The 24,790-nt window shown below is 34.8% G+C and overlaps 1 protein-coding gene across 2 annotated transcripts in view; it reads right to left on the bottom strand.

Annotated features, from left to right (window-relative positions):
• Acf (ATP-dependent chromatin assembly factor large subunit) overlaps positions 1-24,790 on the bottom strand; it is a 57,572-nt gene that overhangs the window by 1,416 nt on the left and 31,366 nt on the right. Inside the window, exons 17-23 of one of the 2 annotated variants that reach the window (XM_085948449.1) lie at positions 24,444-24,571; positions 23,569-23,741; positions 22,281-22,376; positions 18,594-18,743; positions 11,040-11,213; positions 9,264-9,385; positions 169-332 (exon numbers count right to left, since the gene is read on the bottom strand). In XM_085948449.1, the coding sequence (XP_085804575.1) occupies positions 169-332; positions 9,264-9,385; positions 11,040-11,213; positions 18,594-18,743; positions 22,281-22,376; positions 23,569-23,741; positions 24,444-24,571 (1,007 nt within the window). The remainder of the gene's footprint in view (positions 1-168; positions 333-9,263; positions 9,386-11,039; positions 11,214-18,593; positions 18,744-22,280; positions 22,377-23,568; positions 23,742-24,443; positions 24,572-24,790) is intronic. The other variant, XM_085948450.1, reaches the window with a different exon arrangement.

Genomic DNA, 24,790 nt, shown 5'->3' with positions numbered 1-24,790 from the left:
ACACTAAAACACATCACTGAAATACTAATTTGAAAATTGCATAAATGTTTTATAAGAGTTCGAATGCCACTGGTCCAACATTGTTTTCTAAAATTTATTCTGATATGTATGTTTCTTCAGTTTTTTAAAATGGTAATATATTTTCAATAATAATTTAATAAGATTTACTTGGCCACGGAGTCATCGTCTTGGTTGTATGTGAAGCAATTGTTGAAAACTAAATCTGAATCCGACATGAATTGTGCGTCCACCAGGTACCTTCCGGAGGTCATTTTTATCTTGATGGTGCCAAAATCCATCGGCTCCTTGATCACGAGGAAGTAGTCTGGAACCTGAAAAAAGTAAAATGCCATTAGGATTACAGGGAATAAGTAAAAAAATATTCATTTCTACCGAATGTCTCAAACTTTCAGAGTATATTATACATATTTCATGAAATCATTCTTCTTTTTATAGTGCCATACCCTAACGGAGGTCGGCCACCATCAGGACGATCTCTATCTCTAAGGCGTAAAACCCACTTAACGCAGCAAGTGCGGCTCTCGCACAAAATTTCACAAGTGGCGCGTAAATCATCGAAAATACAACGTAATCAAATACGCCAGCGCACACTGGATTTGACGACGCATTGTGTCCGCCTGCCCCATGAGTCATCGTTTTTTGGCTTCTCGGCGATACGAATTAACGAAAATACAACGTAGTCCATTCATTGAACACGGCAAGCAAAATCACGCTCCTCGAAGCGTCGTCGATAAGACGGGCGAGAAGCCATTATTTAAGAACAGTGAACACTTTGTTTAGTTATTGCGTGTCCGATATTAATTACAAGCCCCGAGAAATTTAATAATATTTTTATTGCTTTGTTATGGGAGACGCTGATAATAATAATAAATATTTTGTGCTCCTTGAGCCCCTTATTACATTGGTGAAGGGTAATGCGCGGGTGGGAGGGGGCCTACTCAGTAGTGAGCGCACCGAACGCTTTTTTGGTGGGCTTTATGCCTAAAGGCTCTACCATCTGCTACCCGGAATGGTTCAATGGTGCTGCACTCATTAATATACTCTATAAATTGAGTCAAAACTGATACTTTGAAAATCAAAATCAATTCTGGAATAAGCAGCATGTATCACCACATAAAATGACACATTCTGATGGAAACGTTGAAATATCATATTGTGTTCTTTCACATGTTTAGAGCCTTAGAGCCACATGACTCCGAAACACAAACTATAAAACACAGGCATTGATAAAATGTATTGTTTTCAACATGTTTGCTGCCGCCCTATATAATATAGAATTGACCCCCTGTGCCAATTCACGAAAACGTACAAATTAGGTCAAGGTAGATGAAACTAACAATGACTATATTCATAATATTTTTTATTAGTCGATAACATGTAAATACGTCAGTATAATACAATGGCACCGTTCGGAGCCAACCGGCACCGTGAACTTGAACTGTATTTGTTATATATAAGTTATGTTATAAATAGACACCGGACATCTGGAGTCCTTTTTTTTTTGGGACGGACTCGAATATTACAACATTTTTTAATAAAAAAATGCGTTAATAATTTATGGAACCTATGTTTTTCAGAAAAATAAGTTGTACGATGTAGTAGGTACAATGAAATATGAAATAAATGATATTGATAATATGTGCAAGAGACTTTATCGATACTTAATTATATGGAAACGCTGCTATTAGTAGATATACTATACTATTTAGAGAAATTAATGAAGCGCTTACGTATAGAGTGGAAGAATTAGGTGTTAATAGTAATATCTATAATATTTAATAATATTCCACTTTTTATATACCTATTATTGAAATCAAAGTTTAAAATTTCTACTAAACTACTTCTATTTTCACTATCAAATAACAAATCAAACTTGCTCCTATGATGAGAAGGACCGGACAGCTAGTGTATTATTAAAATCGTACCAAATCTGAATGATTTCGTATATTATGTTGATACTACGAAAATATATAATAAAAAACATATTATTATATTATTGTAAAACCAATTCAACGAGGATTCAAATCAATGCTTATCAGCTCGGAGTAAGGACAGATTTTTACACAATGCACAACAGCGGCCACTTGAGAATATCAAGATACGTCTGTTATATTTACCATAACTACTTAAGTACTTAAGCCAAACTAGTAATTATTTTTGTATACTTCACATATAATACGTTTCTTGTGATACGATAATGCAACAGCTGGATTTAGGGATGGGTAAAATGGAGAATATCGGACCTACGTGGTTAATGAAACCATTTAGAAAAAGTTTCGTACGAAAGATACTTCAAATCGTACTTTTGTGTTTCAAACAAGTGGTTGGACATGTTGAGATATTCAATTTTAATATATAGGTACTGATGTTGTAATGTTTTTTTGACATTTTGATAGGCCATTTTCATACACTTTATATTCATAAATGACCATAACCAACATTCATACTCTGGCAACCCCGTCGAATATTTATGGTCAAGTCATGGAGCGTTCGCGATTCCACAGATGTCGCTGATAGAATTTCCGGCCGCAGCGGACGTCGCGAGGTGTGAAAGTAGCAACAGGGCTTTTTGATTCGGTCTGTCATACAGGATAGTCGTGCTCTGCTTTGGTTTTACCAACATTTATAATGGACGTCACTTAAAGCAGCACGATTGCAGCCGCAGTGCTTGAGGCCTCTGTGTTCGTTCCAAGTTTGGTATTGTAAAACTATTATTATTTGATTCACTTATCTTCCAATGTTTCTTTTAAAACTTAGCTGCTTGCCGTTATTATAGTATTTCCTTTATAACCTTTTAATGTAATATTCTTGTTTTCGCTATAATATAGTTCGGTCAAGTACATAAATTGCTCTTTCATTTATTATTTCCCCTTTATTCCACACTGTAATATAATTATAATCTTTCACGGTATCGAGACCGTGTGGCGTCCAGGACTTTATTAACTACATCTTTTAATCATAGATTGCACGTGCCTTCAGCCGTGCAATTCCTTTTTTGTATTTCTAATTTAATTTTTTACAGTTGTCAGTTGCGAGGTTACGGAAGTAATTTTTGTTCAGCTTGAAAAGGATGCACGCAACCCATGGCTCTTGCCTTTGTCTCATGCTCAGCTCTTTATACTCTAAATCCCATTTATTGGTCAGCTTTCTCTCCCTTTATTTTGTAGTTGTGACGATAAGGATCGCGAGGTTACGGAAGTAATTATTGTTCAGCTTTTTTCTCTCCTTTTATTTTGTAGTTGTGACGATAAGGATCACAACTACAAAATATTAATATATCAGTAAGTATATGCGTTTTCTGTTAATTGCTACTCCCTAATACTATAAATTATATATCATAGTATTATTTCAATGAATTGTTTCGGAAGTTATCAAAATGATACAATCATAATTAGTCGACATTGATACATTGTGTATATATAGTACGAGGGTGGGTCAATAATTCCTTAGAAAAAAGCATTAAAACAGTTTTTATTTTTGTATTTTTTTTTATTTCTCAACATAATCTCCTTGGAGCTCAATACACTTGGTTAGACGTTTCTCAATTTTTTTTAAACCGTCAGAAAAATAAGTTTTCGGAAGGTCCTCAAAATAAGCATTTGTCCGATCGATGACTTCTTCATTTGAAAAAAAACGTTGTCCACTTAGCCATTTTTTTAAGTTTGGGAAAAGGAAAAAGTCACTGGGGGCTAAATCTGGCGAATACGGTGGGTGGTCGACCAATTCGAACTTCAATTCTTCAATTTTAGCCATTGATCGTAAACATGTGTGAACACGGGCATTGTCCTGATGAAAGAGGATTTTTTTCCTGTTTAAATGAGGCCGTTTTTCTTCAATTTTGTTTTTTAGCTGGTCCAATAAAGAAAGATGCATAATAATCCCCTGTTATTGTTTTTCCTTTTTCCAAATAGTCAACGAAAATAATTTCACGTGCATCCCAAAATACAGTAGCCATAACCTTACCAGCTGATTTTACGGTTTTCGCCTTCTTTGGACATGGTTTGCCTTCGCAATCCACTGCTTTGACTGTTCTTTCGTCTCGGGAGTATAGTGGTGTATCCATGTTTCATCTACAGTCACAAAGCGTCGAAAAAATTCATCCGGATTGCGTTGCATGAGCGACAACAGGGCTTTAGAGGCCACCACCCTATTGCGTTTATTGTCGACTGTGAGCAAACGCGGCACCCATCTTGCAGAAATATTTTTCATGTAAAATAGAAATGACGCTACCTTTTGAGATCCCTGTAACCTCAATTATCTCACTCAACTTTAATCTTCGGTCACTTAACACCATATCGTGGATTTTATTGATCATTTCTGGTGTAGTCACCTCTACAGGACGTCCTGAGCGTGGTTCATCCTTTGTTGATGTACGACCACGTTTAAATTCATTTAACCAGTTATAAATAGTTGCAAGTGAAGGAGCAGATATGCCGTGAACTAAATCCAACTCATTTTTTATTTCGTTTGCTGTTAACCCTTTTATATTAAAATGTTTAATAACAGCTCTAAACTCAATTTTCTCCATTTTCCATTTTTCCATTTTCCACAAGCAATTTTTTTTTAAAATGTACGAGAAACACACAACAACCCGACCAATCTGATTGAAACTTCGCAGCATACTGAATCGGTAGTGCCGCTGCATGAAAACAAACCGCTTACAGTACTAGTCGCGCCACCTGTCAGCTTTTCTAAGGACTTATTGACCCACCCTCGTACCTAATACCATTGATAATAAATTATTTTATCAAGAAATATTAGATATAAATAAGTATAACACAGTTGCAGTGCCTACCATTTCTTAACAAGTTGACCTTCCCTAATAGCTCATTGCTTTATCCAATCTGGGAGTTCACACATGAAACTATAATTTGATGTTATAGTAATATGGTATAAAAAACAAAAAAAACTTAACCTGCGCGCTTGTTAACTGATCTACGTATTTTCTTAAAATCCGACATCACTTCAGTTTTGACGATTATGGATTATAGCTTAAAATTGTTGATTTGTTTTGTATTTAGTGAGTAGGTATATTTCGTGATATTTCACATTAGCTGGTTCCATTTTTTACGGGAAATGACGATTTAACGGGCTTACATATTGAATGTATTAATAGTATGTAAGATATTCATTACGGGTTTTCACAAACACTTCAGATAATCAAAATTTGTTTTTTACTTGATCCTTTACTAATAGGTAAGAAGGTTTTCACATTCTTTTATTATATTAAATTACTATATAAACGAAAATTAGCTTTTTTCGATGTCAATGTGCATTTACGATCGGTGAGTGCGCATAGTGCACGAAGAAGGCATACGCCGGGTCGTAAATAACGACTTAAATAGAATACCTAGTACAAAACATAAATCAATTAGAATTTATTGATTAATGTTTTTGCCACTCGTACCCGTTAGATATAGGGACCATTTTACCACGTTTTCCTCTAGAAGGTATATAAGGTACTTTTAAACACTTTTGAACTGATTTTTTGTCCACAAAATCACTTTATATTGAGACGTCACACAACTACCACAACTTACGATGGTTATTGTACATTTTGCATTTTTGTTTATTGTTATTAAATCTTAGTTGATATTATTCTTTTGACTTATTAACTTAAAAATAACAATAATGGATGAAATATAATATTCCTAAAAATTATAATATGGCACATACAATATATAATTGTCAAGCCTCGATAGCGAAGGCTGCGTGACTATCAAATGCACTATGTAAACCTGCTATTAATATTGTTTTAAAAGCACATTGCATTGTTATTTTTTTAAGATTATCCTTTGCTTTGTAATTTTATTCTTGTAAATCCACAGTAAACATAAATTTATATACAATATTGGTATATACTACAGCTGATGATGATACATACTATCGTATGGAAAATAACTCATTTTTAAGTAGTGGACTTTTTGTATTCATCATGCGATTGAAAACAATAAAACCACATTCAAAATTTGTCATTGGTAGGGAACCTTTTTTAATATATGAGGTAGGTGAATTTTAAACACAGAAAATTTTTCAGTGATGAATTTGCGCTATTTCATAATGTATATAAATCACTCATTTAATAAATAAGGACAAATATCACCAACAAGTTAGTTCAAGTAAACAACGACTCCCACGTTATCTATACTTGATTAATTGACTTTTTATGCAATATCTATATTTTGTAATGTTATTCAATTGAAAATGTCCATTAGGATAAAATCGGTTAATATCAAAATTCTGAAATAAATGTGGAAAAAGTACGAAAGTACATATAAAGTGTTTTAATGAAATATGTATCTAGGTACCAGTCGTTTTATGTGATGAATAGTTCTTTACACTTTATAATATGTAAGTATTTAAATCAAATACATAATATAATCATATATCAGATAATTACTTTTTAATTACAACATTTAAATATAAAAATATAATGCTAATTTTGTCGAATGGCCACCTAATCGGCGCGCCTTTAGCGTACAATGTATTAAATGGGACGGCAGGACTTTTTTAACGTTACACACCTACTTACAAACTTACCTGTAGAATGAACAAAAATGGAACTACGAACTACCATAGGACGCCATTTTGAAAATTTCATTCGAATGTCAGATTTTGTCCAGTTACGAATCTTGATTGGGTAGTTTTCGACAATGGCTCCATTTTTTTTGTAGTACTTATTCCACTTTTAATCAATAAATTAGGACCGGTTTCGTCCGCCTCAGAGGGACATTTTCAACTGAATCTTCCCTTGTTCAGTTGAAAATGTCCCTCTGATGCGAACGAAACCGGTCCTAATTTATTGATTAAAAGTGGAATAAGTACTACAAAAAATGCGTTTTATTAAATTAAACAACAATAAATATTAACGTAATACAATGACTAAGTGAAAATTTGAATATGATATTGCAAAACCTTTAGGAGAATGCAATTACGGCTTACGCAATACATAATATCGTCTCTGTTCAACTAAATATTATGATGGGAATGGCAACAGTAATTTTCGCGAAAAGTTATGGTTGCAATATAAAAAAAATATTTTCGAAAATGCATTTTTTAACAAAAAAAATGTACCAAATATTTAATGATTTGCACATTGCCCCGCAAAACATTCAAATTGCCCCCCGGTGGGGCGTACGCCCCACGTTGGGAAACACTGGATTAGTGCATACCGATTATGTAACATGCGGTATAGACAAACTGAAATTAACTTTTAACAGAACTTCTCACAAACAATATATTTTTGCCCTGGGGGGTTACCCTATTTGGCCTATTTCAATACACAAGACTTCTATTGTGCTTAGCCTAACTTAAATTTTATGTCTTACTCATAAAAAATGAATATGCGTGGCGACGATTTACAAAAAAAATGTACTAACTAATAAATACATATTTATTTGGTAACTATTTTAGATGTTTAATTACGGTATTTCGTATACTTGTAATAATTATTTTAGTATACCTATCTATTATAATTAAATACTTTTATGTTTCTCAGAAATAAAACATTATAAAGGAATCACACGGAATAAGTAATTACAATCATATTAACGTGATACTATAAATGTGAATAATGACAATTTTAATTGAATCTAAAAGAAGTTTGTGTTTCGATAGCTCACTAATCATCTAATACTGTCAACTTCAGTGTTTCCCTCTCCACTAAACACTTGCAAGCGGAATGATTTTGTTTACTGAAAATTCTGTGGGCAATTTCTAGATTAGCGTAACTATTTGAGCTCGTAAAGTTGTTTCATCAAATTTAATGTTCAATGAGCTACCGCTGCAGCTTTTTTAGTTGCCATACATTATTTTTATTAGTACCTAACTAAAGTCAAGAGTACGCAGTATAAAAACGAAAAGTATTAGCGGAATTGTTACTTACCTATGTTCTTGAAAATTTCGTAAACAAGTCAACTACTGTTTTATAGATTATTAATTTTATATACGAGTTAGAAACATACGATTTTTACAAAATACTTATACTGGGTGAGAAATGAACCCACCCGCAATGTTGTGCTTTCAATAAAGATTACTACATTCTTAACTCTTGTGCATTATTTGTTGAAGAAAACATACAATGATGTTCCTGAGGTGAATGCAAAGTGTGTCAGTATTGTAGAAGGTTGTTCACTATACAGGGATCTGTGAACCTCTACTTAAAGACGGCAGCAAAATATGGTCTTTTGCCGTGTGTACGTCTGACAGTTTTTGTAGTTGATTAATTGCACAACCTTAAAAGACAAGGTGGACAAAGATTTTGATTCAAAAATAGATTGTGTACAATCTCTATATACCAAAGTGCGATCAAGCACAGCGATTATTATAGAGCCGGTTGTATCAAATTTTAATATAGGAGTATCAAGTATAATATACTGTTTAATTTTTTGCTATACATATTTAATTCACTTCAAAATATATTTTGAGTTGATTGTATGATGAATAGATATCGAATCGATGTGAAGTTATTTCTTACCAGTTGGACCAGCTTGGGAAACTTCTTCCGCACCTCTGTGCCAAATGTTGGAAGTCAGAATTACAATTTTAATAAAATTATATATTAAATATTAATTATAAGCAATTATTTTGACAAGTATTTTTCATTTATGTCAAATTTCGAGTTGAACATGTTCGTGTCAGCCGGCTTTTAGTGCAACTACATAAGTTTTATGGTACAACAAATACGTATATTGAATATCAAATACTTGCGAATATGTTTTAAATAAGATGATTTCGCTTTTTTGACAGAAAAAGTTACGTTTTCCACACCTATACTCTCGGATCCAGTGCTGTTGACATACATTTTTGTTCAGACAAATTAAATTTGTTACTTTAAGAATTTTGCAGTTTAATATGTTATATTGATAGACACAAATAAATTTTGTGGTTTAATTACTTTTTTTCTTACCCCGTCTTATCTGTTATGCGTCATGTGTTCACACTCGACTTTGAAAATTTCTTCATCGATACGTATCTCTGTCTTATTCCTTCATTGACTTATGTAATACTTTAACATGCGTTAGAAAAGGACCGACGTGTATAATTGTGACATACCATATAGGACAATTTTATTTAAAATACTCTATTTCACCTCTCATTTCATAAATAGGTATGAATTCTGGGCATGGTGCCGACCTCTGATCTAGCGCATCACTGATATGTACCATACAATAAATTAATTCATGATTGAAAACTGCACAGGAAATAGTCCCTTAAAAATATCATAATATGGAGATCTGTACCTCATCTAGGGTAACAGGTGCGTTGAACGGCCAGCTGTCCTTGTGACGCATGACACTCTCCAGGAGGTCTTCGATTTGTATGCGGTGGAATGCTTCAGACTTGCGAGATTTGCGTGCAAAACCTAGAGCATGACATAGCAACATGTATTTCATTATCATCCATATTTAATGAAAGAGCAAACTACTATCCTTATCACAACAGTGTCAAAGGGTGGAGGTAGTCTGTAGAGATCTGACATAAATAGTGCACACTAAACTTTGTCTGACGTACTTTTATGTTTTCATTGAACTAAGAATACAAATTTCAGATAGTGTTGGGCCTGCCTAACCAAACCATAAAAGGTAACAAATATACTCCAATCTGTAAAATATCTACAGTTATGTATGATTTAAGATCTATACTAGGACAGGGTTGGCGAACCTATGGCATGGGTGTCAGAGGTAGCACGGTAGCAATTTACAAATTTTTATGCATATTATTTCCGGACTCCTCATATAAATATTTCATACACCTACATAATTTTTTAGCTGGCAGCACTGCCATTAAATGGTTGTGGCAGTATAGCCAACAAATTTTGTTATCATTGGAGGTTATGTTTGTTATTGGTTACAATAATTATTAGATCCAGCTGATGTTCGCCGTGACAAGTGTCAGTGAAGACAAGTGCATGCATTTAATTTAATTTAATAAAACCTATTTAACATGGCTAGTGGAAATAAAGAAAACAAAAAATATTAGATCAAGCAGCAGAGACTTTCAAAGTTGGTGAACTGAGGAGTGTGGCATGATTAACGAAGGCAAATAAAGCAGTGTGTATTTTTTATTCTGGGACAGTTGTATACAGAACCTTATCAGTAAAACGGTATTATGAAACAAACCATAAATCACTCCTTGAGAAAATCAAGGACAACCAAAAAGAATTTATTCGGGCATTTAAAAATAAAATTTTTCAATCAATAAACCTAATGATATTTATCGGCATTCATTCAAATATAACAGCTGCTTGTTATTATGCCTCAGACATAATCGCTAAAAATGGAAAACCGTTCAGTGATGGGGAATATAATATGAAAGAAGTTTTCTTAAAAACATTTTTTCTCCATGAAAAACTCGGCACGTCAGTCGAAAAATAATATTTGGGAAATTTTGGCATGCGCACGTAAAAAGTTCGCCAACCCTGCACTAGGAGCTTGTTTATTTTAATGGAGTGGAAATTTAAAAAACCAAAGGCGCCTATGTTTTAAATATCCTGACGAAGATATTAAAAATGTATCTTCGCTCACAATGAACTCGACTAAAGATAATGTCTTTAGACTTGTCTCGTAGCTTATTTGATATTTAGTGAAGGATGGTGGGGGTCGCTACTCAACTGAAAAAATAGAACAAAATGGATTGACTCGACTAAATTTGACATTTAGTTACTAAATTACATACCACTTGACTAAAATACTAGCATAATTTGAACCAGGCTTTAAGTATGACTGAGCATCTGACCCTATCTTTTAGTGTTAAAAACTGATCAAAAATTCGAATTACAGGAAATTTCAAATTATGTATTGTTCGAATTAAAGGGGGGTTTTTACTATAGTGACTTTGATATATTGATTTGAATAAATAATTATATGTTTACTATTGTGATACTAAAATTTCAGTGCTATCATTTAATTGCATAAGTCAGATAGATATGCACGTGAAAAAATATGGTGTTTTTTTCCTGAAGATTGCTGCTAGGGCGTTGCAGACTTGATGACGATGGTAAATAAATATGTAATTACCGTTGAATAAACCATTTGCAGGTGCACTGTTTCTTTTAGCGGGAGCATCATCAATGGTCCGACTCGATCTTTTGGAATTGCTATTCCCGTTTGTCAGGGGAGACATCTCTTTTGAGACCCGCGATTTCCTTTTCGGTTTTAAAGTTGCCAGCGGCTCCTCACTGCTTTCTGAATCTGGAATAAAGCAACACCCGTGTTAGTTAAATTTTTACACGATATATTTTTTTAATCCTAATGATATCTCATAGTGTGTAAGGGGTTTGAGTGTTATATGAAGATCGAGAAGGACACAACTTGAACAATCCGGTCAACTTTGTAAGACATCTGTGTCATTATGATACTCTGTGATATGATGATATTCTCACCCAGTGAAACAATATTCAATGATCGTATAAAATAAAATCAATCAATTGTAGCGTCACTGACTCAACCAGTACATTGCAGGCCTCGGCAGAAATAACATAACACAAGTCATACAAAGCGATGTAGTGCACCCAACTCATCAATTAACATTATATATTATTGTTACCATTTAAAATCGATAAGTAATGTTAATTTATGAATGTGTACGTTGCAGCGCAGGACGATTTTGTACGACTGTAAAGTGGATGTTACTTCTTCCGAACCCCTCAATGGACTGGTTGTGTCGCTAATGCTACACAATAAAAGAGCATTATTTTAAAATTTTTCATTCTAAAAACAAGAATAGCTCCTGCACACGTGCATGGATTTACTGGCACCAATAGTGTGTAAATTAAACTATAGCGATAATAACTGTTTACAAGCAAAAGTGCTGACTGTCTCACCAATCTCATTCTTCAAGCATAAGAGACGTGTATGATGCTATTTGACAGGTTGTAAAAATTGGTAAACGTCAAAATGCTCTGCCCGGTGTAGTTCGTATTTTTTCAAGCAGGTTCACCACTATCGCCATACTGCGCATGCACATACATCATGCAAGTTGCAATTATCGCGTGACAATTCATCAGCTGCTAATTTTTTTTGATGCATGCATGCAGTCTTGCAACATGTACGATAATATACATTTGCACATTACGTACTACCAGTAAATCCATGCATGTGTAAACGGACTAATATCATCTTATAGATCAGACAGCTATTTTTGAATTGAAAAGAATGCACCTTGAGACGATATTATGTCAAACCATCAGAAAATGTTGCATTTTCCCCAAAATTATGAGTCAATTGCAAATTCCAGTAGAAATTTTAGTCAAATATATTTTACAAAGTATATAGTTTGAAGTTAATATTACGTTAATTATGCTTGTTGACTAAATAATTGAAAAAAAAACGCTATAACCACGGACATCAAATTATGAAACGAAATGTGTCACAATGACACAAATATTATATTGCAGAGTTAACGATTGTTCAGGAGTGGATCCGTAATAAACTTCAAATTCTTCACAAATCGTCCAATAAACTGCTCGAATGAAATTTTATAAACATTTCACGTTGGTAACGAACGGAATACAGTATAATCACGGAATTACTGTACTCCATTTTGTAGGAATTAAAAATCAGACATCTAACTGCAAGTACACCTATGTAATTTAGTTGACATTCAAAAAACAAATGCTCTTGAATTTTAGTGAATTGTCGCAGAACTGCTCAACGTTGTCATGGCTGTCACTTATCGCCTGAAGCCACCACTTCATTTGCACGACACGATAATGGCGGAGAATCGTAATAACAAAAGATGCATTGTGAATGAATGAATACATATGTTATTTCCTATTGACAAATGTACCAAATATTTTCATCTACTTCTTATTTGGCAAAATCATTTTTCTCTGGTTGGTGACATGTAACCCAGTTTGAACTAAGTTTAGGAAATCAATTTGTAAGTATTCGACTCGACACTAACATAATCCCAACTAGAATCGCCAATTAAGTTGATTCACTTCCGCGCATACAGATGCAATTCAATTCAATTCATAGAGTCAAAACGTCAAAAAACCCGAACTGTCAAAATATTCAAGCCAGATAGACATACATACGACAAAAAAAATGTGAAATAGGAGGAAATATTAGGTACCTACATTCATCAATTAGAAATATACAGATTGCAGTGTTCCAATTATTATTGTTGAAAGTATATTTCTTAACCTTAAATGTCATTGCGTTATAATCACTGTCTATTGCCACTTTCGCGCATTGTGTGATCTGACAAGACAGGCGTGGCGTGGCGGTCGCTTCAACTAAAAGCGACTTGAGCGCTATGAATACCATGGATTCTGTGCATAGAGGCGGTGAGTGTTTTCCGACTATCTTGCAAGTGCCAACATATCGATTACTTAATCTGCAAACCGGGTAACTCCACTTGGGCAAATTGTTCAGGAAGGAGAAAAAACTTAATCCAACGATCGAGCGGAAAAATTCCACTTGGAGGTTTTTTTTTTTTTTACAAATAAGCTACACTATGAATTAATACAGCTATACAGCTATTTAGCTATTAGCTATACAATTTAGCTTCCCTTTTATATATAAAGAGCGGAGCTGTTCCATTTATGATATTGGAAATTTAGCACCTGGAGTTGGCTGTTTAGGAGTTTGAAATTTTATGTGAGCGTTGAAAACATGCTTTACAACAAAATGTCATTAAAATCTCAATTTTGGTCAAAAGCGCAGTTAGCTGTTTTGCGGATTAAGCAGTCGATATGTTTCTTCCAATTAACAATTTTACATCAACACTGAGCGCGTAGGTCCATTAGGTTACATGTGTTTTGTGAATGTCAACTAAATTGAGTTTGTATGTGCGACCGGCCTAAGGTACGAAGCATGAATACAAGAAACGAAAAGAAAAATATGGCAGGTCAATAATACGAAGGAAATAATAAAAATAAGAAGTAGGTACAGTACTCTCAGTAATCCGCCGCTCGATTATCCGACAACTACTATAAACCGCCGTTATTTTTACTAGTTGAAAGCACAAAATCAAGCTCTATAATTCGCCGGTATTCAATTGTCAAATTCAGTAGTCCGCCGCGTACAAGTATACAACACAGATGACACGGGTTTATTTTGGAAACTTCTCCTTCGTAAAACGTACGTTCATCACGAAGAAAGTCATGTACCAAGGAGGAAAGTGCCCAAGGACCGCATCACAATTATGCCGTGTTCCAATGCAACCGGGACACATAAAAATGAAGCTTTTGGTCATAAGGAAAGCCAGGAATCCAAAGCCATTCAAGAATATCTGCCTCACTGAACAACTGGTTGTATCAAGTGATTTACTGATTAATATTTAGTTAATAAACTTAGTTCATAAATATGTATAATACAGTAAATACTTGATTTTGATTATAAATAAAACCGTAATTTGCTAGTACAAATTTCTCAAAAAAAACGAAATAACTGTTTTAATTTTTACTATACATATTTTGTATGTATGCACTATAATCCACAGCTTTCACTAATTGGACACTTGTCTGGTTTTTGGGGTGGCGCATTACGAGAGTACTGTATTAGTAAAGGTGAAATAATAAGGTAGAAAGTAGTGAATTGTCGTCATTGACACTATTTTTGATAAGAATGTTATTGGAACAGATGACATTTAGCAGCAAGATTCTTGAAATCTACGAGGGAGCAATATCGGTTAATGAAGTGACATCTAGGACAAGAACAACATTCAGAGGTAATGCTTTAACAAACCACTTCTCTTGTAAGACGTCCGCTTCACCATTTTAGCGTAATGGTTGGCATTGTTTATAGCGTCGGAGGCACAGCGCCGGACAGTGTTGTCCATGGCAGCTAAATAATACAAATCACAAACTGTTCTTCAATAATATCGAGAAACCATAATTTTATTCATTGAGAACAAGAATTTTTGGAAACTGTATTAACATAATGAACTTTTATGTTATGTTAAAATTAATAATAAGGTATATGCGGTTACACGTAAATTGTACGTGTTACATTTCACCGCATCAGTTTATCATTACAGTAAAACCTCGTTAATACGAATTCCATGGGACCGAAAATCGAAAAAAAAATCGAATTACGAATTATTATGGGGGAAAAATATTAAAATTTTGAAATTTTTTTTTTTGATTTTCATTAATTTCGTTTCCGATCATAGATGTGCCTACCGAATTGGGTCATAAAATGTCAGGATTATTTTTATTACCTTCATAAAATAAGTAATTTTTGATGTTTTTAATTTTCAATGATTGGCTCATGAAATAGTGTACATTATTACAATATTTTTATATGCCAGGACTCTGAAATCATTTCGAATTATCAGTGTTCTTACCAACGAGGTTTTACTGTAGTTGTCTTAACAGGAGATCAAAAAATGATACTTCGTTCGTGGATCATTACAGACAGTAATGTAAACAATATTTTTTTTTAATTAGATTCAATAAAAACATTAATTTGACATTGATTGTTATCAAACATTCGATAATATCGCTGTCATTATTATCAGGTATTTGATAGTTACGACTTGATACTTAGGAGCAGGGCTTGGTGTAAGGCCTGAGTGGACAGTATTTGGCGGGGCGTGAGCAACCCAAACGTATAACTGTGTGTGAAATGTTCTTAGACAATGTCTTTTTTTGGTTATACATTTGAGTTGCACACGCCACACTGAATGTTGTCCACTCAGGCCTTAGACTTAGAACCGGAACCCATTATTTTTATCAGAATGAAAACCGAAACCAAACCGATATATATTTTTTTACTTGAACCGGAACGAAAACTGAAACAAAAAAAAAATAACGGTTCGAAGCCCTGCTTAGGAGCATCTTTTTGCTAATCTACTTTTGAATCATTCAGAACTTTGTATAAATACATAATATACAATATAATTGTATTTCTAATTTACATACCAACTTCTTTTCTTGTCTTTCCCTTGTATTCTGATGGTTTATGTTATGTATTTTTTTTTCTCTTTAAACATGAATTAGATCTTAATGCTATACGGCCATCGGTTTCCGATACAACAGCTCACGGTGAATTGTGATACGGCCAACTGCATACGTACAATTTTATGGATATAGTAATGCGGTACGTATGACATATTTTATATCTACCTATATTTTCTGAATTCTGAATTCCAAAATGAACTCAAAAATGCACTATCGGCTTTCTTAGATGAGAACGAAACCGTTTCCCTATCCAACGCGGAGGATATAACGAATATTATTCTACAATGTGCAGAAAAAACAGGCGTAAAAAGCTCAGAAGTTACACCTTCCACCAAGCTTTCGAAGGCAACATTGAATCTTATGGAGCAGAGAAGGAAAACCAAGAGCGATTGACAGGCACAAAACGATATGGAGTTTTCATCGCTTTGCAAAACCCTCCGAAGGAAGATTAGAGAAGACCTTCGTAAATTCAATGTAAACCTCATACAAGCAATTGTGAAAGCAGGCAGAAGTCTAAACAAAAACAAGCAATGCTTGTCGATAGGAAAACGTCAAATCACAGCACTAAAAGCAAAAGATGGTTCTATCGTCAGAAATTGGGAACACTTGTTAAGCCGAGTTGAAGAGTTCTACAGCGATCTCTACAGTGATGACACTAACAATACGACTATAGACTTAGATCTTCAGAGAAATGGAAATTCGGAAGACCATACTCCCGAAATTACATCCTGGGAAGTAACCCATGCTTTAAATTACATGAAAAGTGGGAAAGCCCCCGGGGAAGACGGTTTAACAATAGATAACCTCAAAAAAGCAGGAAAGGATGCAAATGAAGTACTTGCACAATTGTTCACAGCCTGCATATGCAAAGAGGATGTCCCAGAGGTATGGAAAAATGCCAGCATTGTCATTCTTCACAAAAAAGGTGACAGAGAAGACCTAGCAAATTATCGTCCAATAAGTCTACTCCCTATTCTCTACAAGACGTTCACAAAAATTCTCTCAAACCGTCTGCAAAATGTACTAGACGAGAACCAACCGAGAGAACAAGCTGGATTTAGAGGAGGATACAGCACTATGGACCATATCTAAGTCATCAGAGAAATCATAGAGCGGTACCAGGAATACAAACTGCCACTATGCATGGGTTTTATAGACTATGAGAAGGCGTTTGATTCGATAAAGAAATGTTCAATACTCGACGCACTCAGAAAACAAGGAATCCCTGGACGCTATATAAATATTTTCAATAATATATACAGTAGCGCAACAGCATTTGTAAATCTCCATAAACCATCGTGCAGATTTCCTATCAGCAAAGGAGTCCGACAAGGTGATACAATCTCACCTAAACTATTTACAGCTACCCTTGAAGACTTATTCAGGCAACTTGACTGGAATGACAAAGGGATCCCCATAAATGGAGAATACCTGAGTCATCTGCGCTTTGCCGATGACATAGTAATTTTCTCGCAAGACTCAGAAGACCTCCAAAGCAGAATGCAGGAACTCGCTGAAGTAAGCAACAAAGTAGGTTTGAAAATAAATGTAACAAAGACGAAAGTCATGTTCAACTGCTTTGCAGGACAAAAAGAGATCCTCATCAATGGCACTAAGCTCGAACAGGTGAAAAGCTACATCTATCTGGGACAACAAGTATCTATAGATGGATGTATATTTGATGAAATTGTTCACAGAGTAAAGCTAGGCTGGAGTGCTTTTGGCCGCCTGAATAATGTCTTCAAAAGTGACCTTCCACTGTGCCTAAAGCGCAAAGTGTTCAACCAGTGTGTGCTTCCCGTGATGACATATGCGTGTGAAACATGGACCCTAAGTAAAAGAGAGATCCAGAAACTTAGAGTAGCACAACGTGGTATGGAGAGGTGCATGCTGGGCATAACGCGAAAGGACAAAAAGAGGAATGAGTGGATAAGGAAGCAGACAAGGGTTTGCGATGTAATAGAGTTTATTAAAAGCCTTAAATGGAGATGGGCTGGACACATAGCTCGAAGAAGAGACAATCGTTGGACAAATCTAGTCATCCAGTGGTATCCAAGAAGTACAAAACGTCCACAAGGTAGACCTAGAGGCCGCTGGATCGATGAAATGATAAAGTTCTGCGGAAGTATGTGGCAACGCAATGCACAGGACCGAGAGAAGTGGAAGCAACTTGAAGAGGCCTTCATCCAGCAGTGGATAGACTCAGGCTGATGATGATGATGATTTTTTAACACTAGCAACACAGAATGTTATAAGCCAATCACAAAAAGCGTTAAGACAATCCAATTGATATTTGAATCTTTGTATGTGATTCAGTGTGACTATTATATCAAGTCTTCTATGTATGTCACAGCACTGCTGCCGATTGGTATCGGAATCATTGTGTGTAACGTGATTGACGATTGCTCATGACGGTCCGCCTGAGTGCTAGTTGTCGAGGGTTTTCGTGTAATTTAGCGAAACTCATTCATAATTTATTGGCAAAAATTTCATGACAATCATTGACATATTTCCAATGAGCATTGTGATTGAAACAATCAAAATGCAATTATATTGAGATCGTACAAGTTGAGGAAGATGGTGTTGTCTTTGCCGATTTCTGGATTGACACCATGTAGCCATTGAAAACCTGGCATGACAAAGAAGAAGAAATGCAACTTACGGTTGTTGAATCCATTGGTGATGGGGACTGATCTACGAGATCTCTTGGTCGCCGAGGTTTTGACTTCAATTGCGGGGGACTCTTCCTTTGAAATCCGTTTCCTTTTCGCTTTTGATGTTTTTACTGGTGTCTCTTCACTGCTTTCTGAATCTGAAACGTACATATTTCTAATATTATAATTCTAATAATATATTACAGTAATTAGTAGCTTACTTTTCTTGAAAATGGGCTCTGCAGTGAACCCGCAATGTCAGGGAAGAGCCTTTCGCTCATGGAGAAACTAAATCCGATGAATTGGTTGTTGACAGAACTCATAAGCCGGTCAATGATTGATACTTCGCACATGGCGCTACTGAAACCCACTAGCAATAATAATCTCATAACCTCAAACTGTCAAACCTATTATCTTTCCTACTTCATTCTAAGCTTTTACTGTAATATCTTTACAGGAATATTCTGGCAGCCTATAAGGCTGCAATAATATATATTGGCTGCTATAATTATACAGGCAGGAGTATTTCTCAACTTCTGCCACAAATTTAAAATTAAAAATCGGTTCGCCCCATCATTTTAAACGTCTTGACTTGTTATTGCTTGTTCAGTTCAGTTCAATGCTACCAATTTTGGTAATAAAATATGATTTTTTATTGTATCTACTGATATTGGCACCACTGTTTTATGGGACACTAGAAACTGAGACTGGGAGACTAGCATGTCGCATGTCTTCAGTTTAGTAGCGAACGTTTTGAAACTGAGAGATTCCAGTTTTGCCCGTGAGCGAGCCCCCATTAAAATACATTAGCTAGATACTGGCTGGAATTTTAGTTTCAGTCTCGTCTTTTTCTAATTTACAAGTGATTGTCATTTGATTCTTTATGGTGGTGAATATTGTTCACGAGATTTAATATAATTTAATGCGTAGAAACACAGAATGAAGTTGATTTGAGCTGTCAAAAAAAAAAAACTATTAACTTTGCAATGTTATTTGAATTGTTAATAAATAAATATTATATGTAATTAAAACACACACATATACGCACAGCCTATTTTATGATGGGATAGTGATTAAAAATTAACTGATTATAATGATAATTGCATATTATATTATTATAAGTTGAATAAGAAACACATAAGCCTGGATCGCCTGGAAAGCATTAGTTTCTTTTGATCTCAAGCCCTCTTTATATCAAATGTAGATGTACAAAATAGTTAGATTAATGTTTTGGTTAATTATGGTTGTTTACATATTACATATTACAGAAACCTGAATGCTATAATTACAAGATAAAAAGAACTTTTTATATACCACGTTTTTAAATTTTCCGTTGAATCATATAAACTTGACAATTCTATGTATTATTAATAAATACTTTTTTTTCTACTTGATAGAAATGCTGAATAAATATTATAGAATACTGAAATGTCATTTTGACATTTCATATCGATTTCCATAGTAACGCAGGTATATATTAATAATTTAGTTGCTAGGAGCCCCTTAGCAACCAATAATAGTGTTTTACCTTTTACAAATTTTTTCCGAAACATACAAAACAGAATTAACTGAAAATGAATTCAATTCTGCTTAAATATGGCTAAAAGTATTAAAAGAATGCATTGTAATCGTGTTCCGATATATTCTAAAAGTTTCAAATGACTATCTAGTCGGGAAGTTAGTTAAAAATCGATTGCATGATTTGGACAAACAAGAATACGAGCTAATAAAAACGTAGTAATAATAAAATACGATGCGCAGACCTCGAAGTGGAGATGGTTATAGGCAATACAGCTCGAAGAACATTATTCTGTGGTACCCAGGAGGTATTAAAAGATCAAAAAGTCATCTGGATGGATGAGATTTGTAATCAAGTTTGGCAGAAGTAGATGAGAATGAAAAACTAAGAACCGATAAGAGTGGAGACAGTAAGGAAAGAACTTCAGTCACTGAGATGATACTATAATATTTTATCCAAGTTGTATTAAAAAGTGCTCGATATTTAGTTCCACTGGACATTTACTTGTATAAAGGAGACATAATTGTAAAAGCGGAAACAAAGATTCGGCTGTAAAAAAATTGTCATGTACAGTTTTTGGCGTAGTGTACGAAAGTGAATCATAGATACTAGGGCTCTTTGTAGATTGATATATGATGTGACTAACTAATAAAGTCTCTGGAGTCAAAGTGCGATTAACTAAATAGGGGGGGCTTGTTAGTTCACAGTTTTAACACGTGGACAACTCGTCGATAACAAGAAGATCTTGTTCGACAGTATGTAAATAGCTTTCAAATACACACACAATTTTGTTTTATATTACATGGAATCAAAATGTCAAGACTGTCAAACCAGGTAAACCGTAATTGAATGAACCATGCCATTAGACGAAAAAGAAGTGATTTTGTAGTGGCGTAAAATAAGAAATAGGCGGAAATTTTCCGATGCATTATTACAAGGATATTTTTCAATTTCTTGCATGAATAACGTGCCGAAATGGCGAAGTGTTGAAGGAAGGCAGGCTGACGGCGTAAGTAACTATAAGTCCTAGGGCAGCCATATTTACGGGACTTAAATTTGAATTTTGTTTCATCTTCAATACCTTACTGCTACAATGAATATTATATTTTAGGTTCAGTAGATTGTCGAATATATATTTTACCAAAATACCACAAAACGCGAATCAAACCTGCGCTAAAAAAATTCTACCGCTATGGACAATGTCCAAAGCGTATAAAATAACATACTCATAAGCAATATAAGCAAAGGCGTAGTCGTTAGAAGAATGACCTGTTTCATATAGTGAGCTACACAAAACAAAAATTTCACAGACAAATTGTGTCAAAATGTATTATCCCTAGCCTTTATTTACATGTTAGTAGAAGGTTCTATAGACTCAGATACAGTCTATCTACGTGTAGGTGAATCATAAATTCAATTAAGTTATAATACTTGGGAGACAATTGGCTCTGTTAGTATGTATTTTTTACTTTTGAAATGTCAGTAAGTAATTAAAATCCATTTTATTAACAAGGTAGGCTTTAAATAATCGCTTAGTATGGAGTCTTCAGATAGTGGTAAGTACATGACATAACTGAACCCGCCCAGTTGTTACCAATGTTAATGTAAGCGCATTGGATAATTAGATACAATTGGTAAGTTGCAGTCATCTTGAGTTTTCATATGCGAGGGAACTAACTTTTAGAACAGTTCAACCCGTTGGCACCTTAGAGAGGATGATTCTGTAGTGGATATAGAGACTTGTGAACAATATTGCAGTGTGGAGAATGCTGCTTTTAAAAGCCGAAAAGCTAAATTGCGACAGGTTACATTCGTAGGAAATGTATGCGGTAAGAATGTAGAGAAGCTGTCAAGAAAGATCAATATCTCTCGCAATACAAGACAGGTGGGGAGCTATAAGAAGAAGACTGGTTTGGCTGAAGGAAAACAGTGGAAAGGGCCAAACCATGAATTTGAGCCGTAGCGTCATCGAAATACAAAAGCAATATTGAATAGTATGAATGATCTTAGAATAACAATTAGAGTAATATATTAAAAGCAGGTGCATTGTTATGAGTGAGATGAAATGGCGGCGACCACAAAATTGGAGCATTATTTTTCTTTTTCTAATGCTATACAAATAAATTGAATGAATGAGTGCATATGTAAATGTTCGCTAATTGTCTGTGGAACGAACCGCTTTGTTGGCGAGACGTTTGTTTTAACATCTTAGCGTAGTGGTGCGCGTTGTTGATGGCGTCCGCAGCACACCGGCGCACTCTTCTCTTCCAGTCTTTGAATTAATTGGGCGGGAAAATGACAAAATATTAATAACCAAATCCAATTTAAAACTATGCTTACGTTTAGTCGTGTATGTAATGAGTGTGGCTTTATACGATTCAATCAAATCGATTGAATCGTTATACATTGTGACCAACAAAAAGGTGCATTGGTAGGTAAGAGATTACAATGAGGTACATATTATTATTATTATGATAAAATTAAAATCGGCATCTCATAATCTTCATAGGTATCGGTAGGTATGTTTTGATTGAAAACAAAATGGCCACAGTCTAGAAACCTGGCGAAAGCCTTCTTCTGTATCTGGCATCCGATCGGGCTACTTCGAATAGTGTAAAACGTGTTTATTCTTATGAATGGACACTAAAAATCTTTCCCACGATTCAGCTCCCTTTCTGTATTTTAAAGTATATTCAATTGTTTAAAATATAACAACTTAAAAACACACTAAATGATGCCCACTGGGGCAAAACCACTTAAATGTGATGTTTGTTCTTATACAAGCTGATGTTTGTTCTCATACATTTTGTTCTTCAATATAAAGCCTAATGACTCATGACAATCATGATTTATACAGATCAATGTGAGCGGTATTGATTTGTATTATGTATTTGTTCCTTTTGTGCACCGTAGCGCCTTCACCACCGAAGATTGAAAATCACGGATGGAGATTATATCTATTGGGCTCCTTACATTAAGGCCATGCATTAGTTGAGGCACGGTCTAAAAAGATCGTTGCCAGGCGATGTGCGGATTGCGGGTCGCGGGTGCAAAAGACGCCTGTCAAACGAAATATTATTTCTCATATAAATCCAACATACGTCCATTTTATGTTCTGTTTATTATTCTATTAGTAACAATAATAATAAATTCATTGACATGTTTTCTTTTTAAAGTAAATGGGTAACGTTTTTAGTCATCTTTACACAATTTTAGAATTAATTGGCCCGTCGCTATTCACGCAGCAAAGTGACGTATGTCTGACTCGACGTTCCCTCCATGAATGCGAAGCGAGTACAAAATTTCGTCGCGCGTACAGTTGGAAATTATTTGGCGTTTCACTGATGCGTCACCTTAAGAAGTAATCAAAATGTATCATCAAGGAGACCTTGCTGGTATGGTGCCAAAAAAAAAGAATAAACTTTGGGATACATAAAACAAACTGAAAACATTATGATATTCACCTCTGGTGTGTTTTGTTGATTTGGAGCAGGTGTTGCAGGTGTAGGAAGTCCTCTTGGCGGGTAGTTGGGCGAGGCACTCGGAGTGCCATCCTTCCTGGCAGACATTGCACTGGATGAGCATGCCTCCAGACCCACAACTGCCGCACACGTTTGTTACGTTGCTACCGCTCCAGCTGACATGACAGAATGAAATTGGAGATTTATAATATTCCGTTGATCACGTCTGTTTCAAAAACTTTCCACACACGACAGGACGTTGCCGCACATGACATGACTAGTTATGGATATTATCAGTGTTAACGCAGGCATAGGTACCGCCCCTCAACCCTATATGAGTGTACCCGCAGCAAAATATTGATAAACAAAATTAAATAAATACTCAACAAAGCCATTGAAATATACATAGTAATTATTGGGTTGTAGCGCCAGGAAGAAGAAGCATTGACATTAGATAATATATCAGATAGGTAAAGTTTATCATTGTCTGGTTACAAATGTCCAAATCAGTGCAAGTTGGTGCTAAAACAACAAAAATTCTTCAAATGGCCAAGTATGGGAAAAAATAATCTACTTACATATTTGTTTCATATGATGAAAATGGCCTATGGCACAATTTTGGTTGCATTTTCAAAGAGCAGACACGGTAAAAAAATTGACAAGCAGTTATTCACATAATTATAAGTTATATAGTGTTTTACACTCTAAATTCAAATGTGTCATGGCAAAAATTTCTTCTCCCTTCATTTCAAGATAAAAAAATGAATTACGAATTAAAGATAGAATTTTGTATGAAAACCATTTTGGGTCAACTCAATTCGAATTACAGTCAATTTTGAATTATCTTCTAATAATTGATTCAATATATTATTACATACCTGGTGTTGGTATCGTCCATTTCAGTTCCGGAGTCCTCTTCCTTGAAGACTTTCCGTTGAACTCTCTTCTGTGGCGTCTTTTCCTTCGGCTTGCATTGATCGCAGAACCAGTCTCCTTCAGGTACTTTCTGCACGAGATAAAACAAAGCCGCATAGATATAAAATTAGCTTATATGAAGAATTATCAGTGGCTGGATAGCTCTGCTTAATCCGTGAAAAATAGTTCAACTCCATATTGAGAAGTCATCTGATGATTCATCTCATACGCAATCATGTTCACTCACCATCATAATATAATGCCATTTAAAGTTGAAACTACAGGGATTTGCTCCTACAGCGAGATCATA

Source organism: Rhyacophila brunnea, unplaced genomic scaffold, assembly GCF_057557595.1.
Source record: "Rhyacophila brunnea isolate RB1 unplaced genomic scaffold, BYU_Rbru_1.0 scaffold_20, whole genome shotgun sequence".
Classification (NCBI taxonomy): Eukaryota; Metazoa; Arthropoda; class Insecta; order Trichoptera; family Rhyacophilidae; genus Rhyacophila; species Rhyacophila brunnea.
Note: the sequence above shows the minus strand (reverse complement) of the source record. Positions and strands in the feature narration are given on the sequence as shown.